This window comes from Geospiza fortis, unplaced genomic scaffold (genome assembly GCF_000277835.1).
Source record: "Geospiza fortis unplaced genomic scaffold, GeoFor_1.0 scaffold27, whole genome shotgun sequence".
Lineage (NCBI taxonomy): Eukaryota > Metazoa > Chordata > Aves > Passeriformes > Thraupidae > Geospiza > Geospiza fortis.
In genome coordinates this window covers 1,847,611-1,872,120 of record NW_005054329.1, presented here as the reverse complement: position 1 = coordinate 1,872,120, position 24,510 = coordinate 1,847,611, and the positions used below count along the sequence as shown (strand labels likewise).

Here is a 24,510-nt window from a genome sequence, read left to right as displayed (position 1 = left end):
AGGTAAGAACATTCTCCTGCTCCCTCCTGTTTCAAAAATAGGTTGGGAAGTGAAAACACGACTGGTTTTTAATGTTCCTTGTCTCTCCTTGGCACTGGTGTTATTTGCTTGAAAACTGCAGAGTGAGTGTGCAGCTGCCACCTGCAAGTGTTTGCAGAGCAGGTTTGTGGGAGAGGAGCAGAAATACCCACCCACCCCCAGAGGAAATAAAAGGATCAGTCACAATAAATTAGGATTTACATTCCACAATTTCTAATAGTGAAACAATTGCTAAGAGAGTCTGAGCAGCCAGAGGAGAGATGGATGGGGAACAGCAGTGAGCAGGGATGGGTTCTCAGCAGTGCTTTGGCACAGGGGGCATTGCCCAGGTGTGCAGAGCTGCTGTGCTGACACAGCTGTGCACACACTCACATCCACACACAGCAAAGGCACATCTGTGCAAAGAATACCATTCATTTTATAGGCATTATCTTCTATTAATGCCTATTGAAGTGCAGGAGACTTGTTTCTGTTTGCCAGGGGAATTCTGAGGCCTCCTGCATTAATGTTTGGAAAACCAGGAAATCCCTCTCAACTATCCCTAACCCTGTCCCCAGTCCTAACCCTCCCTGACTTGAACTGGAGGAACAACAGTGGTTCCAGACTTTGCTGTCACTGCTGTTTTGAGTTGCTTCCTCATGACAGATACTGTATTTTGGGGGGTACCAAAAATCACTGCCATCCATTACTTAAAATCCAGTATTCTTCTGTGTTTCCAGTGAAACTGTCTCCTAAATAGCCAGTGTTAGATCCCAACCTCCTGCTTTTCTGAGCAGAGTTAAAGTTCCTTGGCTGTTGAGACAATCTGAGGTGGGTGAGCAGGCTCTGGGCATTGAGACTCTGTGAGGCTGCTCTGAGAGCCACGTGCACCATGTGAAATTCAAATCTTAATGTTTCGTCTATTATGCAGATGGATGTGAACAGAGATACGTGTGTGACCCCATTTATCTCTCTAATGAAGTGCCATCAATAGAACATCTGTTTCTTTGCTGTAGAAGATGAAACCTCTGATGAATCATGCTTATAAATTAAGTATTTATTTATTTAATTTGCATTTTACCAGTACAGACCTGTTCCAGCAGCCACTGTGCATGGCTGGAAAAATGGCCTGGGAATTAGCTGTGGGAAGTTTCCATTCCTCCTGAGGGTGCTTCAGGTGAAGGGAGCTGTTCTGGCCTGCTCAGCTCAGCTGTCCAGGGCACTTCTGGGGAGAGCCCCCAGCCAACCCTGACAGGCAGGGGACAGAGCCAGCCCTGTCCTGGGTGCTGTATCCAGGTGACACCTCCAGAGACAGGGACAGGAATTGCAGAGTATGGAAGTTTCTCCTTGCCCTCAGATTGCCTCTGTGGATAAAGTGCTGCAGGAAAGCTCGTGGTGACAGAGCAGAATCTTTGCAGGAAGGTTCAGCATGATGGATGAGCCTAATTTAAATCTCCCCAGAGCTGACTCCTTGTTCTCCACACTCCATGTTGCTTGTCTTTATCATCACATGGGAGGAAGCTGATGTTCCACTTCACTTTATCATCCTTTCCACTTTAACCAGGGTATTGGCAGTCACCACAGTCTGGCCCCCAACCAGGATAGAATTTCAGCTTTTTCTGATGTATTTTTAAAGTCTTTGCTTGATTTCAATTTCACCCTGGAGAAAAGGCTCCTAATGATATGCCGTTAGCAGAGCAGGAATTTGTTCTGTGGATATCATAGCAGAGGAAGATAAATATCATACATATTTTATTTTAGAGACTAATAATGAAAGAATAAAAATACCAGATATATATACACATATCTAGTTAAAAAATACCAGACAGTAAAGCAGAGTTTGTACTACAGGCTGCTCAATCAGCATGATTTGCTGTTTATCTTTAGAAAGGGAGGGTCATTTTCTGGATGCCTTCTATTCTGTCCCTGGCACCAGGTCTGGGGACTGTAGCTATGCCTCATGCACATGGATCTGATCTGGTCTCCAGGCTTGTAACACTCAGAAGCTGCTGTGTTTTCAAACCTCTCACAGTGAGAATTACCTCAGCTTTCCTTTCCCATTAGTGCTATTCTTTTCTTTCCCTTTTTCCCTTGGAGAGGGATTTTCCCTTGACAAATAGGTTTAATCTGTCTCCTCAGGTAAAGGATGTGTTCACCTGGATTTCTGGAGGGCGGGACTTGCCCTGGGTCTCTGTGAGAGTGCCCGGCTGTGCTGGGATGGCTCCACAGCCGGGAAAGCGCAGGGAAAGTGCAGGGACAGCGCTCTGAGCTCCGCTGACCATCAGGAGCCCCACAGCCGGAGCACAGCTGCAGAATTCCCCGCGCTGCAGCTGGGCCGGGGCTGGAGCGCTGGGCCAGCCGAGGGCCTCCAGCTCCATCTAGTGAGGCACCGGCACCGCGGCTGGCACACACGTCCCGCTGCTGGGCCGGGCACAGCGGCCCCTCCCGGGCTGGGGGCATGCGAATCCCAGCCCAGCTTTCCAGGAGGGAAGGGGCTGCGGCGCCCGGCGGCCAGAGCCCGCAGAAGGGCGAGAGAGGAGCCTTTGCTGCTTGCACACAGCAGAAAGAACCGTGGCAGATGCTGGGAGAGAAGTTCTCTTGCTGGGTAATAGAGAAAATAGAGGAATAGATACATATCAAGTACTCAGAAAAATAGCAGAGCTTTTTTTCAGTATTAGATTCAAGAGCCATTAATAGCACTGGCTCAGGAGCAGGATGAGGAATGTTAAATCCATGATATCCAGGAACCTGACACAGAGATGAGGGGAGATCCATTAAAGTGCACAGTGTGCTGTGGCAGAGTTCAGTGTCACTCCAAATCATTATTTAACAAAGAAAAAGCTCTTCTTTCAGGAGTTCTTAGTCCCACTTTGAGAGAAGATGGTAACAGATTTTAGCTGAGGGGACCAGTTTTCACTGATGTGAAACCATCAGTGTGTTCTGACGTTTTCTGGGATTTGTTTTCTGTATTCCACCCACTTCTAACAAGGCTCTTCAGCTCACACAACTGTCCCAGCCACCGTTCTTGGAGCTGCAGAGAATTGTGTGGCTCTAAGTGGTGCTTCAGGTGTGCTTTGCTGCTTTTAGGCAGGGGCACAGTCATCAGAGACACACTGAATGTGGTGCTTTTGTACCACTGAAGTCACCTGAGAGGGAAACAAAGGCACTGGCAAGAAGCTGGCTCAGTTTGGTGTCACTGCTGTGGGGAGCATTAACTGTAGGCACAGACTCAGTTGTTTAATTCGAAGTATTTGGTGCCAGAGTGTAGCCCAGAAGGCAAGTAATGATCCCAATTTATTTTTTTGTTCTGTATGTAAACAGTTAGATAAGGGAGAGGGGTTTCTACAAGCTGTAGTTCTGTAAACAGTGTCCTTAATTGTCTGGAAAGGTCATGAGAGCATGAGAAAATGTGAAACTATTTCTGCTTGGAGCATGAAATGACTGGGGAGTAAATCAGTGATTCTGATGTGGAAGAGTCGTGGGTACAGCCAGGGGGATTGCTGGGCTTTATGGAAGTTTATGAATGTTTAAGCCAGAGATTCTAAGATGCAAAAGAAATAATTTTATTCTAAGATAAGGAGCAGGGGTGACATGGCTTCCCCTAGCCTGGAGAACACCCTCTCTGTGTTCATGAGTTTTGCTTTCAGAGGAATCTGCTCGTTCAGAGGGCACCAGCACCTGCCCTCAACTTCTGCCTCATGACCATTTTCATTTAAAAATCTATTTTATTGCCTAATAGAGGTTTGGTTTTTAATTAATTTTGTGTGGTTCTGACATTGCTGTAAGGGATTAGCTGGAATCCCAGGGTCAGCAGGGCTCTGGGTGATACATTCCAATAAATACTGCAGGTACCTGAACCCCAAAGGTGGCCCTGCAGCTGCATTCCTGGGCCAGCTGATGGGAGCAGGAAGGGCTTTCATAACCTCTCACAGCCTCTTTGTCACTGGAAATCAGACATTTTGGCACCTCTGCTTCCCACTCAAAGTTCTTCATGTCTTGTGAAGAGGAAAGTTGGCTCAGCTCTGTGTTTATTATTTTCTGTCGTTGTCTGTTCCGCTTTTTAAAGTGCTTCTATTCCCTCTAAATCCCCATTTGGATTCAGACTAAAGATCCATCTTTTCTCCCGGGCTCCTGTGGCCACCCAGAGCTGTCTGAAATGTAGATTTTTCTGCAGCCTCTCCTGAGTATGTGGAATCACACAGACACTACAGATACCTGTTCTCCAGGGATTGTTCTTAATTCGTAAATGCTACCGTGAGCCACGTTAAATCACTGTCACCATTCCTCCTCCTCTCGTCTCTCGGGTTTGTAATAAGGACTTATTAGATAATGCAGAAATTAGAGGAATAACACCTAAATTCATTAAGCAATAAAATTAATTCACGGCCTGTAATTGTACGAGCAGGAGACCGGTAATTCCTGTTCGCCCCGGTTTCACAGAAACTCCGCCCTGGCAGCGCCGGGGCAGCGGCGATGCCGGGCAGTGCCCGGTGGGGCAGGGCCGGGCGGAGCTCAGCGCCAGCGGCGGCTCCGTGCCCAGCTCGGGAGCAGCCTGACCTCTGCAGGGCTGCCCGCGGCACCTTTCCCCCGGCTCTTGGCTCTGAGGAACTCGTAGTTTCCTGCATCACCTGCAGAGGATCTGGTGAAGTTTTGTTGTGCTCCAAAGTCTCCTTTCCATAGCCCATCCCGCGGCGGGAGCAGGAACCTGCGCTCCTGCCGTGTCCCGGTGCTGCTGCCTGCTCTGGCATTCCGGGCATTCCTCCCTCTCTCGCTGCCTCTGATGAAGTCATCACCTCTCCTTCTCTCCTTCCCGGCTCCTTCCGAGTGCCATGGCATGAGCGCTGCTCACCAGCACGGCTTCCTTCTGGTGAGTTCAGGGAGAACATTTCTCCTTGCTGACTTCTCTCCCAGCGCTCAGGTTGGACCTCCCTTTGTTGTCTGGAGCTGGAGCAAGTTCTTATCAGGAGATCAACTTGCTGGGAAGTGCCTGCTTGTTGTTATTCCATCCAGCAGCCTCGCTTTGCTTTTGTTCACGCTGTCTCTTCCACTGGCTGATCCCTGGAATTGTGCGAGGGGGGGAGTGTGAAGAGAGATGAACAAACAGCAGTTAAAGTATTTTATTCTCCATAATGAGAGTGTAATCCTGATGATCTCTTGCACTAGTTGGGATTCTCAGGAGCAGGTAATGCAAATGGAAGAACACCTCACTTGCTGAGTGAAAAGTAAACAGTAGTAACAGCTGTTTGTGTGTTTGTTACGCATAACAACCTGCTTGGAGCAGTGTCTGGGAAGTGGAGTCAAAGGAGGCAGTGATGCTGAGTGGGTTAAACAAGAGTTTGGGTGCCAGGAGCTGCTCACAGCCTGTTCTGCTGCTGCCCTGGAGCCCTGGGGAGATTGCTGTGCTGCTCCATAACGATTCCACAGCATGAAAAACAGGCATGGAAGAGTGGAGTGAGGATTAATTATTCTGTCAGTTCCAGTGCCTTGAATAAGTTAACAAACCAAATGTGTTTATTACTGTACAGAAAGAGTTTCAGAAATACTCATAAGCCCAAGGTCCTAGATTGATGTGCAGTGTTTGCAGTGCTGTGTGTCCTCTTGGCAGTGGGATATGATCAACTTAAAAACCTCCTGGTGCCCTCCACAGCCAACAACGTGTTGGCCCAGCTGTGTGGGGATAACCTGGGAGAGCTTCCAGGGGGCTTGATAATTTCAAGGAAGTTTCTCTTTGAAGATCTTACTCTGCGCAGGGGGAGACCCAAAACATTGCAGTCTTGTGTAAATATTTGGAAAAGCAGGAGGCCCTGTTGTTTATTTCTCTCTCTCCTGTGTTGTATAACGTGGATGAGCTCTGGGCCCTCTGCGCTGTTGAGAGGTGACACAGAACTGCCACCATGTCTGTCCAGACAGAGATGGAAGTTCAGGAGAGGCTGGGAAGAAAAGGCCAAAATCAGACACTGAATCTGATCCCTTGAAGCTTGCTTATTTTATGCACAAGTGGGCAAATTTGACGGAAGTCACAGAAAATGAGGCTGGAAGGGATTTCAGGAGGTGTGTGATATCTGTCTGCCCCAGGAGAGGGGAGGAAAGGCAGCCCATTGTCCCTGAACCTCTCTGGCAGGGAGAGCTCTCCCTCTCTCTGTAACTGTCCATGGCAAGATGGGACTGTTTCCAGTGCCTAACCCAAATATCTTCTGCTGCAAATGAAGACATTTCTTTCTCACCCTCTGGTGACAGTGGAGAGTTTTTATTACTGGCTTACAGTGCCCTTCTCCATGGCCCTGGGCTTGCCATGGCTGATGCCAGGCCCTGGGCAGAGTGACCCAGCCTGAGATGGTGCCTCCAGCCCTGAAGAGGTAAAAAGGGCACTTAAACCTTTATATATTCATACTGCTCACCAAGTAAATGCTGTACATTCCTGGAGTTACTAATTTACCTGTAAGCTATTTTTATTAACCTTTAAAACAAACAGCTCCCCCCCCATCCCCTCCAACACCCACACCCACCCCTCCTTCTGGTTATTTCTGGTTTCTTACAGAGGGTTTTGTAACATCTCTCCTGCAGTGAAACCCACGGTGCCTAAACAGAGCTAAAATGGAGATTTGACTCCAAACATTTCATGAACCATAAGTTTAATAATTATAGGAGGGTTTAAGTGCTAAGCCAGCTCTGTGTTTGGTCTCGGGTCACAGTGATGTGTTTGCTGGTTCTGCTTGGGGTGTATTTTAATGATGAAATAAGAAGCTAAGCTGGGGGGCTGTTACCCCCATACAGGTGCTTTCCCTCGGTGCTAAGCAGTGTTTGGGGAAAGTAATTTCTTGTAGGTCCCTTTCACACAATGCCATCGTTCCTGTTTTCCAGCCAGGTGTGTGAGAAATGCTTTAAACAAGGTTCATTTTTCCGGGCATTAAGAAAATGCAAAGCAGTTTCTTCAGTTGTCATCTCGAGCTCACTTTCAAAATGCTGAAATCAAGTAGTTTCTTTATGACAGTCCAAAAACAAAAGACAGTTCAAAGGAATGGGGTGGGAGCCTGAATCTTCTGAGAGGAGATGACACCAAAGGATTTTCCTGCTTGAGATTCAAAGTGCAGCTTTCTGCAGAGAAAGTGCCCCAGCCATTTGAAGGCTGGTTGGAAGCTGGGAAGGCAGAGCTGCTGCTTTGGGCTGGCTGAGTTTCACACAGGTTATGTGGCAACCAAGGACGATGTCACTGAGCCAGCACCTCACCCCATCCATGGCTGGAATCTCAATCTGTTCTTTTGGAGTGGTTTAAGACACATCTCAGGAATGGTTGGGTGGAATTGCTGGTGTTAGTTTCTTACAGTCAGGCTTTGGCAAGGGCAGAACCTTGCTGAGGAGACAACGACCGTGGAAATGCTTGGCTAAGGAGGAGTCTGGAATGGTTTTGGGAAGGGAAGCTTGTTACAAGGTCTGAGCATCACTCAATGGCAGTTCCATGGTGCTTTTAAAGAGGGTTTGTGAACTGGGGGAACAAACTCAATTCACAAACCCTCTTTACAATGCTGTAGCTGACCTGTCCTAACATCTTTCTAAATCTCCTCAGTGTTGAGCATAAGTGTTAATTTTACTTTTTCAGCGCCCTCCCTTCCTTGCCAGTGGGGAAGGAGGTAAGTATTCCTATCCTCATTTTATACTTTATCAAAAGCAGGATTTAATGATTTTTTCCTGGTTCCAAAGTAAATTGCTAGAGGAATTAGAGAGGTAACTTAAGCATCCTGTGCCTCTAACCCCATTAGCAGTTTCCCCGAGGAGGATCAAATCCACGAGTGCACAGGTCTGTACTTTGCATATAATTCTCACTCATCTCAATGCAGTTTCTGTTTACTCATCTGCAGACTGGAAATAATGATAATGCCAACCTGTCAGGCATTATCTGAAGCTTACAGTTGTATAAAAATGCTAATTGTTGAAGGTGAAAGTCCTGCTGGTGGAACGTTGCTCCAGGCAGCTCGGGGACACGCGAGCGGAATCCATGGGGTGATCGCGCTGCCTCGGTGGTGAGGGAGACGCCACATTGTGCAGGGGCTGCTGGCACTGCTGGGCTGTCCCTGTGCTGCTGGGTTTGTGACTGTCCCTTGTGCTCTGTCCGCAGAGTCGCCCCCGGAGCGCTGCGGGCAGAGGCGCAGCATGCCCAGCGGCATCTCGGAGAAGAACCCCAGCATGGAGCCCGCGGCCACCACGCCCTTCCGCGTCACGGTCAGTGTCTGCCCTCTCCACCTGGGCTCTGGGACCCTCAGCACAGGCCTGGGGGGAAGGAACCTGCTCACCCCGGGAGAAGAGATGCTGTGTGTGAGACTGCTGTGTGTGAGACTGGCTGCTCACTTGTTTGTAGGGGATGGGTGCTGTCAGACACTGTTAGAAACCAGCAGCTGGCAGATGTAACCTGGTAGAGCTGCAGGGTTTGAATGGAGGCTGGAGCTTCACCTGGGAAACTTTCCTGGAGAGGCTTCCTTGGTGAGTCCTGGTGCAGTGTATTCCTGGGTGCATTTACCTGTCTGCAGCTGTACAGTGGGTGCTCACACTCCTACAGAGAGAAAATCTCTGGAGGAACCTGTCATTAACTCACAGGACATCTGCCAAGCTGGGATTGCCCAGAGCCTGGGATCTTGTCCCAGCAGGAGCCTGGAGGAGCCATCCACTTTTTCCATGGCTTCAATCCCTGTGCTTTGAGGTGTCCCTGGTTGTTCACTACCATGACTACCAGAGCTCTTGGTGCTCCATGGGAAGAGCAGTGCTGTGTCATTGACAGACAGGAGCAGGGACCCCAGCAATGGGATCTGTCAGTGCTGAGCCCTGGCTGGCACTGCCTGGTGTCAGCAAGGTGAGGAGTGTGAGCGCAGAGTCCTCTCCCCACTCCTTGCTCACATCAGTGTCTGGGCTGGCTCTCAGCACACACAGGTATTTTTATTCAGAGAAGACACAAATGGTCTTGCAGCAGGTTTACTCCATGCAGGTTTTCTCTGCAGGCCACACCTTCTTTACAGACTCAGCTGCTGCTTACCAAACTCAGGGAGGCAGAACCAGAATTTCAAAGCAAAGACAATGGTGCAATCTGAAAAAAAAATAATCTGAGCACACCCAGTTCACCTGGGAACATTTGCATTGGTGAATGAGTCATGATTAGCAGTTTGGACAAGTAGTTTATTTTAGTTCTAGAAATTGTTCTTCCAGCCATCAGAACCTATTGATCTTAGTGAATGAGTATCCTTGAACTCTAAACAACTACTGCTGGTTGGTGAAAACAGCAAAACATGATGGGAAAATCTGGATTCTTCACAGGACAGAGGATTTGGGAATATTTTTCTTAGTGTCCCTGTAGTCAAAGAAAAGAAAAAGCAGTTTATTCCTTTCCAATGGCATATATATTGCTTTTGGAGTTTTTAGAGAAGCTATTCCAGCTTTGAGCAGCTGGTGGTGGAGCAGCTGATGTGGGATGCAGTTCTTTGCTTTAAGCAGCTCTGTTACTCAGTGTGGATTAAATAAGGGCAGCCATCACATGGGTAATACATGACATTTGTCTTCTCTGAGTTCAAATCCAGCCTCATCTCATTTCTCCCCTGCGCCCCCTCCGAGTGTCACTGCATTAATATGAATGGCTTCATTAGGTACAGTTGGTGCTGCTGCCCAGCCTTCAGCAGATGTCTGACTTTAGAAATATATTCTCCCTCACCTTCCTTCATTAAGCAGAGGAACATTAGCAGTCAGTCCACTCCAGCCACTGGGAATAGTAATTAGTGCCTTAGTTTAGTGGTAATGGGATTATTACTTTTGAGCCTGCTGTTGTAGGTTTGGAAATTGTAAGCTTTTCATATTTTACAGCTGATTGTTCTTCCCTGACATCTCCATCCTTCTGCTGTTGAGTCTCCAAGGGCCTGTGAAGCTCAGGAGCCATTGGTTTCAGCTATTTTGGCAGTGTTGCATTCCCAAATGCTTTCTTTCATTTCAAAACTAGAGCAAACTAGGGTGGAAATTTGGGAACTTCCCTTCCCATACAGAAGTCTGCCAGGCAGGTTACAGATAATTGGGCATTGTGGTTTTTGAAAACAAGAGCTCCTGGTAGTTTTTGAATTACAGAATATAAACCTTGAAAATCAAGTCCTGTTCCTACCCCTTCTCCTGAAAGAAATTTTTAATGAAGCTTCTTAAACTTGGAAAAATCTCCTCAAGTCCTGGTTATCTCATGCTGTACAAGAATTATTTTCCATGTAAATCCCTCCCTTCACTTCCATGCTCTCAGAGCTCTGTATGAGCTGATGCAGAATGAGAAATTCGAGGCTCCAGCCCCAGTGAGGCTGGACCTGAGCTGAGCTCCCTTGTCCTGAGCCTGCTCTCAGAGCCAGGTGTTCAGATTTCAGTCCCCACTTGCAATGGGCACCTGGCAGCAGCTGGTGATGCTGCAGGGCTGGGGACACCAACATGTCCCTTCCCCATGGCCCTGGTTAAAGCCCTGCTTGTAGGAAAAGGCAGAGAAGCATTTTGCCTCTCTGCATTGAATCCTAATAGCTCCAGGTGTGAGATGGGTAATACCTGAAGTTTGTAGGGTATTTTGTCAAACTCAGGGGCCAGAAGCTGGGCAAGTCTGCTGAGTGCCAGTGAAACCCCTCCCTGTGCCCCCCTTGCAGGGAAGTGCTGCAGGGGAGGATTTGCTGAGGCTCACTGGGAGGACTCACTCCCATCCCATCAAGCACTGCCATCTATTGACTCCTTCTGTTAGAGCCCAATTTCCTTCGTTTTCTGGGAGAATATCCCAGGCCAGCTAAGTCCAAATTGCCAAAAAACTCGAGGAAGCATCTGTATTCTCTCTTTTACTAGACAGAATTTAGGATTTCTTTCTCCAGCCCTTTAATCCTCAGTTCTAGCATTAATAATTTGCTTTCCAGGAGCACCAAAAACACTTCAGTACTTCTTCTGGTTGAAGCCACATTGGCCTCAAAAATCCCCCAAAACCACACCAAAACACAGTTTTTTCTTGTCCTTGTAACATGAACTTGTTTTCCTGCAGTTTTCCTGCCTGGTTGGGCTCGGTACACAGCTGAATTTGCAGTGATCCATCATGAGCTACTCTTACAGCATTCCTCCATCTATCCTGGTTTTAATCCTTGATAAATGAAGTATTAAATACTAATGGCAGTAAATGGAAACTCCTGGAGAGATGAAAGTGAAGAGCTCTTCTGCCATTCCTCTTCACTGAACATAATCCGTAATAATGGGATCCCAGTTCAAGCTGCTGTGGACAAGATATTGAAGGATTTTTTCCCCAGGTTTTTGCCTGTGCATAATACACTGTATTTTCCTTCTTTTTTTTCTTTATTTTTTTAAGCAGTCATGTAATATATATTATGATGATTTGAGAGATTCTTTGGAGAATTTATGTTCCTGTATTATGTGGAGAGTGGAGTGGCACTTCCCTTGGCATGATCACCCCTCTTTAATTGAAATGTAATTGTTTACTAAACCATTGCAGCTCAAAGGGAAAATTACTGTCATTTTGGTCTGTGGCTGCATACATTAAAGTGCCCCTTTTGCAGGGATTGAATTTTAGGAGAATAGGAACATTATCACAGATGATATATAAACATAAAGCCATTATCATTAAACTGTCAGCTGCAACTGATTTTGGGTAACCAGCGCTAGTGGCAGCAAGAAATATGGAAATTACTTGGAGAATGTATTTGTCAGTTCAGTCACCACTTCTGCAACAGGACATGCTTGGAAGCTTTGGGGTTGTGAGCATTTTAGGGATTGGAAGAAAAATGAGGTCATTTTCAGCCTTTGCAGTTGTTTGCAGTCTCCCTGGTACTGCTTGGCAGAAATCAGGAGGGCCCATCTGGCCCTCAGAGGGTTTGTCAGGTACCCCAGCACCAGACCTTGCACCCTGAGCATCCTTTGGGGAGGGATTTCCAGGTTGGTTCCTACCACCCTCATCTTCCAGCTGGGAAAACTGAGGGAGGGAAAACGGAGCTAACTTAAATTTGATCATTCTCCAAAGCCCAAAAATACATCCTGAGCTGAATTTCTTCATTTCTAATTCCCAATCCTGGTGTTAACCACTAGCTAAGCTATTCCTAATTACCTCTCTGAAATCCTCCTCAGTTTCAAGAGAATTAAATATTCTCCAAATTGATGCTGTAATGTGAAAATGAGTAAATGGGTTCCTGGACTCCCAAGTCCTTGTTCCTAGAGCAGAAATGCTTTGGATTTCTTACTATCTCTGCCAGCACCTCATGTTGTCAAATTTCTAATTGCTTGTTATTTAAATTAGAGCCCTCTGCCTTATTTTTCTAAGTCATCTTATTAACATAAATCTGTGAGTATTTTTGATCTTTAATTTTTGCTGTCCTTTATGAGACATGAGATAAATTCTAGTTAAGGTATGAAGGATAAATTTCATTTTGAAAAAGGGAATCTTTTTCCCTGCTCAATGCTCCCTAGCACAGGGATTGGAAAGTGAACTGACTGTAAAGATATTTTTAATTCTTTGAGTCTGACCTTGTATCTTGAATTTTTTTTAAGTAAACCTGGAATTTCCACTTGGGGAGTACTGGAAGGCAGCATGGTCAGAGATAGGAGGGACTGTCAGATTTCAGCACAGAGCTGCAGTCCAAACCACTGAGGATTTATGATGTGCATCAAGCAGGAGACAAGAATGACAGGATAAAAGACATGGTGCTATGACCTGCTTCACTGAAAGGGGCTCAGCAAGGCAGGGTATGGATTTTTTCCCTTTTTGAACTGACTATGTTCCAGGGAGGTCTCTTTGTCAGAGCCTGCAGCTGTCTGAAGGACAGTTTTAGAGAAAAGAAGAGCATAGGGCTCATCAACAGCTTAATTCATACACTGAGGCCATTTCTCTACAGAATTATGAGTGATCCTGCTGTAGTTTTTGTGGGGTTCTGGCTGCTTTTGATTGCTGTCACACTGGGGGGCTTGGACAGCAGAGGGTACCCGGGGCAGGGCTGGCTCTGCTGTGGGGCAGTGAGCAGGGGATGGGACATGAGGATCCTCACAGTGCCCAGGCAGAGCCCTGGGTTAACCTGCAGCTTCCACTGAGAGGGAAATGCCACAAATCACCCAATTTCTGTGCCCCAACACTCCTGAAATGTGTCCTGGACTAGGGCAGGAGCTCACGTTGTTGCTTCCTGTGTGAAGCTTGGGCAGTGGATAAACAATGAAATTTCTGCTTCTGGGGAAGATAAAGTCAAATACTGAGTGGGAAAGAGGAAAACAAATGTTTCAGGAAGCTGCCTGGCTCTGCAGAGGGTCAGGATTGGCACAATTCCATTGATTTTGTTCAGCTCCTCCAGATGTTTACACTTTCTCAGCCTCTGAGGATGCTGCACTGATCCCTGTGAGCTGTGTGAAACCCATGACTCCAGACAGGGCTCAGGGTCCCAGGGGGAACAGCAGCAAATCCTTGGAGTGGGACAGATTCCTTGTGCCAGGAATGAGAAGGAAGGAGTGAGAGTGAGAAAACAGCTCCAAACTCCCTCTCCCCAGAAAGCCTGAGCAAGTTTTTGTGGGATAAACCTGTGTTGTGCTCCTCATTTCATGACTCTCCTCAGATCCCTCCATTCCTCCACTCCTGGGGAAGCAGTGGTGTGGCCAGATGAGAAATACCAACAGCTCCTATGTGTTTTCATGGAGAGAGCCCATGGGAGGAATATTTAACATTTAGGCAGTAAGTAGGGCTAATAGGAAATGCTAATTCACATTTCATTCTTTTGATCAGTGTATATTGAATGATAATTACAGTGATAGTACTTGGCACTTCTGTAGCACCTTTCATCTGGAGCTGTTAAAGTGTTCTGCCAATCTGAATGAATTCAGGCTTGCAGGCACTGGGGGGTTGCAATTTACCATAATGCCTCAAAATAAATGGGAAACTAAGGCCTGGGAGGATGATACCACTTTCCACATCATTCAAAATCTGTGTGAAGCAGTTGGGACTGTGTAGTTCTGCTGCTGGTCATCTCATAAGAAACAAAACCAACTCAAGGCATCACTATAAATGGGGAAAGTGGTTTAAACCACCCAGGTGACTGGCCTTTGCTCTCTAAAACATGTTTGTTTGGCATTTTTTGTGGTGTTTTAACAACTCAATATACACTTGTGTGCTCTGGTGTATTTTTGTTTGAATTCCCCTCACAAAGACAGAGAAACCATCTCAGATTCTCCCTGCATTTTTCACCAATGTACTTGGATCCATCTCCATTCTTTAGAGACATCTCCTAAGGATGATTTGAACAGAAATGTTCTTTTCAAAGCTACTACAGGAAAACATTTGATATTGTTTCAGTCTCTTCCCAGGAAGCCCAAGTGCAAACAGCCTGGACTAATTGATAGGCTGTAGGGAGGCAAATGGACCTGACTGGTTTCATTTCTGTGGAGTGAATGAGAGGCAGAAGGTAAACAAACAAAAGCTTCAATTTGTTTAAACCTCTGGGCACTGAAAGCTCTCACATTGCTGGTGGCACAGAGAAAAGAGGGCCATTAGAATATCCAACATGACAGTGTCCCTTTAATTTGTTTCTGGGTCACAGATAAAGAATTGTCCTGCAGATATGAAAGGTAGGATAATAAACACATTCCATTCTCCCTTTCAGTAGCACTGACATTGTGCTTTCAGAAAACAAGTCAGAGTGGAAGGCATTATCTGAATCTCCTGGAGACTGGAACATGAGCGCCCATTGCATCAGGACCTTCATCTCTGAACTTCTATTGGGGATTTGTACTGCTTTAGCTCAGGGATATTCAGTATTTGCTTGAATGCTGAATTCATTGCACTGGCATTCATAGAAATGTGTGTCATTGCCACAGTCACCCTGAACAGTTTTCAATACATTTCTACCAAGTTTTGTTTCTGAGACAGATTTTTTTCTCTAGTTTAGACTAGGCACTTCTCCCTGATTGCCAGAATATATTTTGAACCATAATTCCTTGTTCTTTCACTGCAGATGGTTCACATGGCACCTGTGGACTTTGGTAATACTGAGGGTGCTGTGACAGGAAACCATGGGAGAGATGCCCCAAACCAGCAGTGATCTTGTCTGTGTTGTCACCCGTGGAAGTGGCTGAGCTCTAACAGACATGGAGGAGCTCCTGGCCTTTGACTGGATTGTTTGCAAGTTGTTTGGAGGTTTCTTTTGCTCTCCATTGCAGCCTCCTGTGAGGCCGTTTGTCCAGGTGGTGCCACTGTTGTTCCAAACCCAGTGCGGCTGCAGGCACAGCAGGTCTGCTCCCTGCTCCCCTGGTGGCTGCACCGACCCAGGACGCTGCAGCTGGAGAACTTGGATCCGTGGCTCTGGGTGGAGCACACTTGGGAAGATGACATTGATTTCTAGATACTTTTTTTCAAACTTTAGTTGCCATGGAAACAAGATTCCCTTTCTCCTCCATGCTGTCACTTTTCCTCAGCACTGCACTCTGATAAGCAATAGGCTGTGTTTGTCCTCCCCACTCTCTTTTTCCCAGTGATATTCATGGCTCAGGCATCAGGGATAATTTCAGAGAGAGTGGGGAAGCTCTGCTGCTTTTCCTGAGGTGCTCAGGTGTTCCCAGGCCTGGAACTCTGCCAGAAACTTTCTTGTCTTTATCCTCCTCCATAATTACAGTGGATCATATCTTCCCTGCAACATTTTTCAAAGCACCAAGGAAATTAGCTCCAGAACTAATCGGATTCACCCTGAGCAGTGTAACCTGTCCATGTCCCTCCCTGTCCCTGTCCCTGTCCCTGCCCTTGTCCCTCCCTTCATTCCTGCCTCTTGCCAGGTCATCTCCATGGCATCCCCATGGTGGCACAGCCTGGCCTGGCTGAGTACAGAAATTTACTTTGCATTTCCCAAGGAGTGGAAAAGGTGAGGAGTGATGGGTACAGGTTGCTCCTGGACAGAGGCCATTTAGACACAAGAGCAAAAAAGTCTTTGCTGTTCTTAGGGGGTGGAGGAGGAGACTTTCATATCCCTTCCTGGGAAACAAGGGAGTGTCCCTGCTGGTGTGGCACTGGCTGGGACTGAGGGACACGGGCTGGCCCTGCCCTCAGGCCCTCCAGGAATGAAGCCTTCCTTGATAATTAGCAACCAGGTCAGAAATAGTTAAGGAAGAAGTAAATGACACTTAAATCTGCCTGGTAGAGTTGAAATTTCCTGCAGGGTGACCAAATTCTGCTTTAAAGATAGTAAATCCACTGCTAATAATTAGGCAAGAAATAGTGGCTGCTAAGACCCAAAAATAGGATCTGTCACTTGCAATGTCTGCCTTGTTATTTTGAGGGATAAACCAGCAGTGAACTTAATTTTTGCCTCCAGTTCCTGAAGGATATTCTTTTTGGTTTATATCTTTCAATGTGAGTGTTTTAAGAGAATTGTCAGTTGTGCTGCCTCACATCACCTTCCTCAGCACCTCAGCCCAAAATCAGACACAAAGTACGAGCTGAGGAGGGAAAGAAAAGGAGTAAAGGTGGAGAAAAAGAGCAGGGAGTAGTCTTGCCTTGGTTTTCATTTCTCTCTGAGCTTTCTTAATCAAAAAGCTCTCTGATCTGTGTGTTCTGAAGGATGGAGAAAGCATGAAAGCCAGGCTGGTACTCCTGGAAATATCATATTGTGTTATATTTATACTCCCATTGTAATTTTTCTCCCTTTTTCCAAAGCTGTAAGTAGGAGCTGAATCAAACTGAAATAATCGTTTTCATAAATTCTGAGATGAGGATAAATGAACTTCATCTTCAGTATTTGCACAATGTCTGAGAAGTGAGTTGTCTAGGGAGGTAGATAGGGGAAATGCAGGGCTGATGTATCATCTGAATTCCAGTTGGTATTCCCCACACCTTCACAAAAGTGAGCATTTTTGTTTGATTGCAGCTGTAATTATTGCTGAATACAAATGTTCCCATTTAAGCTGCAGAAATGTGGGGAAAGTCTTTGAAGCCAAGAGCATCTGCCTGGAACATGAGTTTCATATTTGAATGAGTAACTTTTACTGCAAAATTACACAATGAATCCCTACATTCAAAAGATAATAATATTTTTTTTTACTCTAAACACATCATCTACCAACTGCTTTTTAAAATTTATTGGCTTGGCAGCTGGTTTTGTAGAAAATGTGTTACTAAAAGCACACAAGGTTTGTCAGTGCAAATGAGGCAGTTGCTGTTGGTACCTTCCTGCAGACTCAGAGCTGGCCATCAATATTGTGGAGGATGGGGTTCCCCCTTCCAGGGTTTGCTCTGCCCCAGAGGTTTCAGGTGGAGGTGAGCAGGGAGGTGCCTGACACAGCAGGACATCCATGTGCAGCTCCAAGACCATACATCACAGTAGGGAAAGCAGGGCTAAAACACACTCATGAGCCAGTTTACTCTGCATCATACCCAAAGGTGGACTTTAAAAGGGAGCAGTAATGTAAAGAGATTTATGGAGATGGTTTTCCCCTCTCCCCTGTGTGTTTATTGCTCATCCTGGTGAGCCCTGATACCTGTTTTACCAGGATTGGAGGGCTGGCATAGGAATGAGCCCTTGAGCAGTAATCTTGGCTTTGCAGCTTATCTGGGCATAGTCAGTGTAGCAAATCACTTGGGCAGCTGTGCCTTCACACCCTCCCTCTGTGCCTGCCAAGCCCCTCCGTTCTGACAGCAGCTCCCACCTGCTCTCCCACCTCCACCAGCCTGCCCTCCTTTCTCCCTCCTTGGACAGTAAGCTTGAAGCCTGGGGACTGGCTTTTAAAAGGCACATTCTCATTTCTGGGATTGGAAAGAATTAAATTAATCTCCTTTCTATGAAAAAGTACCTTTTTCCTGAAATAGAAGGGCACAATGGTTGATGCCAACTATTCCTAGACAGATTTTGTGCCTGGTGTAATTGTCCTGAGCCCAGTGACCCACTGGAGCTGCCCCACAGAAACAGCTCCAAAGTGCAGCTCTTGAAAGCTCCTGGGCTCCTTAGCCCTTGGCAAAACCCCAAGGGACCTGGCTCAGGATGTTTCAGAGTTTTGGATACAGCAGACTGTCCTCTGGGGACTCCCTTGTGCCCGTTGAACGAGGAAGCTGCTCCCTCCCCCTGAAATCCTCCTGCAGGTGCCAGCCTGGCTTGGTGTCCCTGGGCCAGGCTGTCCCCAGCTCTGCTGTCTTTGGGTGCATCACTGGGTTTGCTGTTCAAGGTTACTTGCATTCTCCCTGTGTCTCTGTTTCTGCATCTTTCATCCCTGATTGCTCAATTACCCTTTTCCTACCTTCCCAAGGAATGTTTATCTGTCTTGTTGGGATGTGAAATGTTGTCAGTGTGATAATTACAGAGCTGGGAACAAATAATCCAGAGTAGTGTGGGTTTGTTTTAATAGGAGAACAAAAGAATCCAAATTGAAGAACCAAGTGATCCCTGAATAACAACAGCTGTCAAAGTGTGGTTGTCATCTGGGCTCTTCCTGACTCTTGAATTCCTTCATCCTTTGTTAATGTCCCACCTATTCCCTCTCCATGTTCCATGGAAGTCATCAGTGCTAATGGGAGAATCCAGACCCAGACTTGCCAAGGTTTCTGTTACTTTACCAAAGGCTGGGAAGGGAATCTTCCCAGAACAGAGAAGGAAGAGAGTGAAATTCTGCAAAGAAGCAGTTAGCAGAAAATATCAGGGAGGATGTCCAGAACTGAGAATTCTTTCTCCAGGGCAGTGGGAGAAGACCCCCTGACCAAGGCAGTTTCCACAAGATAGGTAAAATCTTTATGAAAATGGAGCTCAAGCAGCAATCCTTTATTGGCCAGAGGTGGGAAAGGGATGAGACGTTTTGTGTTAATGTGTTCTGCTACTGCTGCTTCTCTGTGATTTGCTGATACTCACATGTGTGAGATTTGCCACATTCATAATTAACCCCCAGTGCCTCTCATTTGATGTAATTCCAGCTTTCCTGACCTGGCTAGACCCACACTGTCCCCTGGGTGACCTGGGGGACATCAGTGCATCTTCATCTGATTTTCCAGCTGGGCTGAGCTGGGTGTTTGCAATGACACTGCAGATCTGATTCATCTCTGGCCGTGGCAGGGCAGTGTTGCTAAGCAGCACTTACAGCATGAGCTGCTTCTCCCACTCTGGGGCTGCTGCATGGCCTGGCTCCACACAGCCCCTCTCATGATCCTGGCTGCTGGATCTCCATGTTCATCCTCTTACAAGAGCATGGGTCTGACCTCAGAGAATGGAGCAGCAGGATTGGAGTTTTTATTGCCAGTTACTCTGGCCAGGCAATGGGTTTGCAGCTGTTTTGTCATTCCTTTGGGGTTTAGCCTAATTCCAAGACACTTCTGTCTCAGAGGGGCTTTCCTTTCCCTTTAGAATTAGGGTGACATCAGTCAGAGCAAGTCATGGTTCCTTGCTCCTAGTGAGACATCAGGGGAGGTTTAGATGAGATATTAGGAGAAATTTCTTCATGGAAAGGATTGTCCAGTGCTGAAACAGCTGCCCAGGGGTTTGTCATGTAAACAGAATGTGGAGGTGTTGGTTGCTAAACTTGCAAAAGTGTCATTTCCTAAGGTTTCTGCGGGTTTCTCATAAGTTTGGGGGTGTCTTCAGCCTCAAGGTTGACACTCTCTTGCCTCCCATGTGCCCAAGTTCAAACCAGCCCCCTGCAGGCCTCAGGTATCCTGGAAATGCCCTTTTTGGGGAAGGGAGTCCCACAGGAACCATGGTCACCTGCACAGAGCCTCCATCACCCCTGACACGAGCACAGCTGCAGGATGGCAAAGCAGCTTACAACACCAAAGTTCAAATCAAAAAGAGCTGGCAGAAATAAATGATATATGAAGTGTTTGAGGGGCTACAGACACTTCCAGCCCTGTGCCTCTAACACTGAACAAATGAAAAATATTTGATCCATAAAGGTCAGTGCTGTACAGAAATTCCCTTCCTGCCCTGCTTCAGTGCCAGGGACCACTCAGGGGATTATTTCTATTCTTGGGCTTCTGAGAGGCACAAATGGTGCCTAAACTCAGCCTCAGGGTTGTTTTGGGCTCTGCATTCCTGGGGTAGCTCAATGCAGTCGTGTTCTACAGAGAGAAGGGTAAAAATGTGCACTTAGATGTCTTTACCTCGTAACAAATAGTATCAGATGTTTCCCAAAAAATGTTTCTTTTATTTTGAAAGCTGGGACTAACATTGGTAATTGTAGAAATGGGTAAACTCACTTGTTTGGAACATTTATGGCTATAAAAGGATGCTTAGTGTTGGCACAGCTCACTTGTTTCACAAATACAAATATTAATTATCCATTCAGTGGAGCCTCAATAAGAGGGTATTTCCTTGTGTTGTGCAGGAACAGAAAAAAACCCAAACTAATTCCAGAATTAAGTTTAATATAAAAAATAAAAATTGTAAAGCCCAGAATGAGGATGGGTCTGGTGGAAAAGATTTACTCCCAGTTTTGTACCTTATCCCTGACATAGCAGAACACGTGGAGACCTGGGATGAAAGGCTGCATTGCACACTTGTACTCTCAGCAAACACTTATTTATAGCAGTTTCCTTATGATGAGTAGAAAAAATTCCTGATGTCCCCCAGAGCTGAGATTTGCTTGAACGAAAACAAAAGATGTGGAAGAACTAGAAAAATAACCCCATCTGTTCAGTAGTTCCTGTGTTCTGCCTTTGTGGGGGCTGTTCTGTGTGGGTTTGGGGTGAGAGCAGAAGCCAGGTCTGTGTCTGTGCTCCTGTCTGACCATCCCAGTGCCCTCCCAGTGCCCTCCCAGATCCCCAGGCCAGACCCTCACTCTGCCCCAGCCTCTCCCTGTTTTCCTGGCTTAGAGAACATGGGGAGCTGCCAGGACTCTTCCAAAGAAAGCTGCTCGTGAGGCATCCAGCCTGATTTATTGATATATCATTTTTAAAATTTCATCTCTATTGTGTTTCCATGGTGCTGAATTTTTACCTTTATAACTTTATCCTGTGGGTTCTCTGCGAGTGAACGTTATTGGTGTGGGAGTCAGCTCCAGACACAAGACTTGCATCATTACTTTATGTTTAATAAAACAGGAGCTCCAGATTTTGCTGTCATTAACACTCTGCTCAGTTTTGTCCCCCTCCTTTTTTCTCTCTCCTTTCTAGTTTTTTTTTCGTGTTGCCCCAGGGCGTGTGGAATTCTACAGTTCCTGCTTCTCAAAGGCATATGGTGCTGATGGGTTTGCACATATGCTTTAAAAGTATTATAATACCAAAAATATTCAAACATTATAATAGAATATAAGATAATTTCCAGGTTCTAGAGTAATTGAAAATGCCAAATTTGACAAGGAAGAAAAATATAAATGAGAGTCCCACCTTCCTCAGTCTGCAGTGAGAGGATGGTGTTGGATTTTGGGTTTGTCAGATATGTAAAAAAAGAGCCCAAATCACAGCAGATTTAATTGTGCTGTTTTGAATTGTGCCATCCTGTTTTAGCTGAAGTTGCTGTGGTTGTGATTAAGCCATTCCTCAAAAGGATTTGTTTTGTTTTCTTCTGCCTTCATTCTTTGTGTCTTATTATGACTTCAGTCAGCTCTTGTGATTAGAGCGATTGTACTCCGGGCTCAGAGATGTCAGAGGCAAAACAGCAGAAACAAGGCAAGAAAAGCAACGCCCTTGCCCTTGAAAAGTGAAATCAGTGCTCACTGGGAGCTCTGTGTGTTCCAGAGAAGCTGTGGCTGCCCCTGGATCCATGGGAGTGTCCCAGGGACCCCCCAGGACAGGGCTTGGAGCACCCTGGGGGAGTGGGAGGTGTCCCTGCCATGGCAGGGGGGGCACTGGCTGCTGTTGAAGGTCCTCCCAAGCCAAACCACTCTGTGATTCCATGGTTCACGCCCTTTTCTTGCCAGGCCTGATGAGTTCTGTGCCACACTGCTCTGTGGGCTTTCAGGAATTGCATGGGGCCGTACTCTGACCACAGTGATTGTCTCTAAAGAATCTAAAAGATTTCCTCTTGCTCAGACCTTAGGCTGTGCAGGGATGAATTTATATAGCTGGTACCTGTGCTTCCATTGTAATAGATATTTCAGGATTTATTCCAGCTGAAGGGATTCTTGGGCTCTGCAGATTTCTATTTTTTGTCATTTCATAGAGACTATTTACTTCTGAATGAAACCTTTCTCAGTTACTAGTTTAATCTTTGCTACGATATTTTTACTGGTGGTGAATGCTGCCCACACACAGGAAGACACAATTCTAACCTAGACAGCTCTCAAGATAAACTTAAAAGTGTATAAAGAACATGCATGCAAAGGGCAGCACTTTAATTGCTGGAACTGCCAAGAATGCAGCTCAGCTAGAGGAGCAGGCAATGCTCAGAGGGTGGGATTAGCCTTGTTTGTCTGGAGATCAGAATCAAATGTTGTTTAAAGTCATAAATGAAGAAGAAATGGATCATGTCCTTATGATCTCACTAGGAAAGCTCGGCGGTCACACCCCAGGTCAGAATCTCTCTCTTGTATTTTCACAGACAAACTTCTGTCTTTTTTTTCTTACCCCACCTAAAAATTACAGAAGGTATTCGTTCACACATTAGGCTTTCTGATCTCTGGTGTGCACTATGGAGGTGCAAAGTATCACTATAGCAGCATAATTTATCAGCATTAAAATCTCTGACATCTCATTCTCCCAAGGAAGCTGGCAATGAAAATGGAAAATGGCTCTGTGTGATCTCCTTCTGGTGGCAACAAATGTAAAAACAATGGCAAACAGAAGTAATGTCTTGCTACAACCCTAAATTCTAATTTCCAAATCCTGCATGAATCATGGAACAGTTGTGGAGATGTGGAATACACAATTGAGGGGAAAATGTCACCATTGGTTGTAGAAGTATTTTGGGTTTTTCCTTATCAATGCCCTGTCCAGAGCTCAGAGCTATTCCTGGATTGAAGAAGGGGCTTGATAAAATGAGGACATATTTGTGGGTGGGCTGGCAGTGGTTAAGGAGCTCCAATCTCACATTCCTGGGCCAGAACCTTCTCACCAGCAGAGTTTAGGGCAGTATCAGGTGTTTGGCCAGTTGTGTACTTTGGATTTTCTCTTCACAGCAAATATTGGCCAGTGTCCATAGCCGACAACCAGGGCCTGGTCCAGGCAGAGGAACAAGAGCATGGGGAGTTGATAGGGTGAGTGTGGGGCTGATACCACGGTGATACAAAGAGTGTGGGGCTGATACCACACTGATACCATGAGTATGGGGCTGATACCACACTGATACCATGAGTAGGAGGCTGGCTAAGGTCTGAGTACTGAGGGAAATATCTTAACAATGCTCTAGATAATGCAAATCCTCAAATTTGCTTTTCACAGCCATGTTTCTCTGTACTATAAAATTCTCTAAAGGTATTTCTCAGGGACAGAACCCTTTTGAAAAGGCCTTTGTTGTCTCCCACGTTGGCTTTGTGCAGTATGACAGAGTGTACAATGTGATGGCCTGTGTGTTATACCTCCTGCTATTTCAGTCATGCAAATAGCTCCCGGAGAAATATTCAGTCCACACAGATGCATGTTACATACCTCGTTTGTAAGTAAAGTGGCACTTGATAAATGTGAAACACCTTTGGTTATCTAGATGTTTGAAATTCCTGGTGCACTTACGAACAGGGAAGTCACTTCCATAATAAGAGCCACACAGAGTGCCCAGGGAGATTTTGCACCTTGAGAAAGACATAATGTGAGCCGTGAATATCCGAGGTGGGGAAGGAGTGTTTAAATGGCATGAACAAATGACAGGCTCCATAGAAGTTAGACTGTGATTATCGCCCTGCAAGACGTATTAAAGGTATTCATTTGTAAAAGTGAGCTGCTAAGGATCCATTCCTGTATGCTGAATGGAGAAACTCCTGAGGCTCCTGCCTGGAGCAGAGGGTGCGCTGTGGGCATGGCTGGGATGCTGCTCTGGTACTCTCACGCTTCCTTCCTCACACGTGTCAGGATCTGGGCTTGATCCGGGGGTATCTTCCCCTTTCCTGGGGCTGGGGAAGGAAGTGGTGTGTGCAGAACCTCAGTTGTGCGGGGATTTGCTGAGCTGTTCGTGTGGAGCTGGTCTGTTTCTTTAGTGTGATGGTCCATACAAGGAACACGCCTTCAGGCTTCGCCCCAAATTCTTGGTTTCTCTTTAAAATGCCCTCCCACTTTCCCTGGCCAAAGTGCTTGACCCTGTCGCACCATTCTCATACACTGTAGATGCCGGCCAGCACAGCAGTATAACGCTTTTATTGCCTTATTTAGCGGAGAGATTAAATGTAATGTTCAGATTATGTAGAACATTAACTCCTAACAATAAGCAAATAACACATTAGAAGCTTTGCTATTAAAACGTTTGGTGCTGGCTCTGCCGTGGAGCTCTCCAGGACCGTGACTTATGTTCCGTGCGGGAGGAGGCTCGGCGGAGAAGGAACGAGCCGGGTCTCTCCTGGAAGGTGGTGCCGGTACCCCGAGCCCACAGGCGCTGTTCGGACGGGCTCTATGGAGCTCCATCCGTGTAGCCGCAGCAGCTG

The 24,510-nt window shown here is 46.3% G+C and overlaps 1 protein-coding gene across 1 annotated transcript in view; it reads left to right on the top strand.

Annotated features, from left to right (window-relative positions):
• Positions 1–8,131: 8,131 nt before the first annotated feature.
• The window catches only part of DAB2IP (DAB2 interacting protein), a 106,473-nt gene continuing 90,094 nt past the window's right edge, over positions 8,132–24,510 (top strand). The window contains exon 1 of the mRNA XM_031057272.1: positions 8,132–8,235. Coding sequence (XP_030913132.1) covers positions 8,167–8,235 — 69 coding nt within the window. The 5' untranslated portion in view covers positions 8,132–8,166. The remainder of the gene's footprint in view (positions 8,236–24,510) is intronic.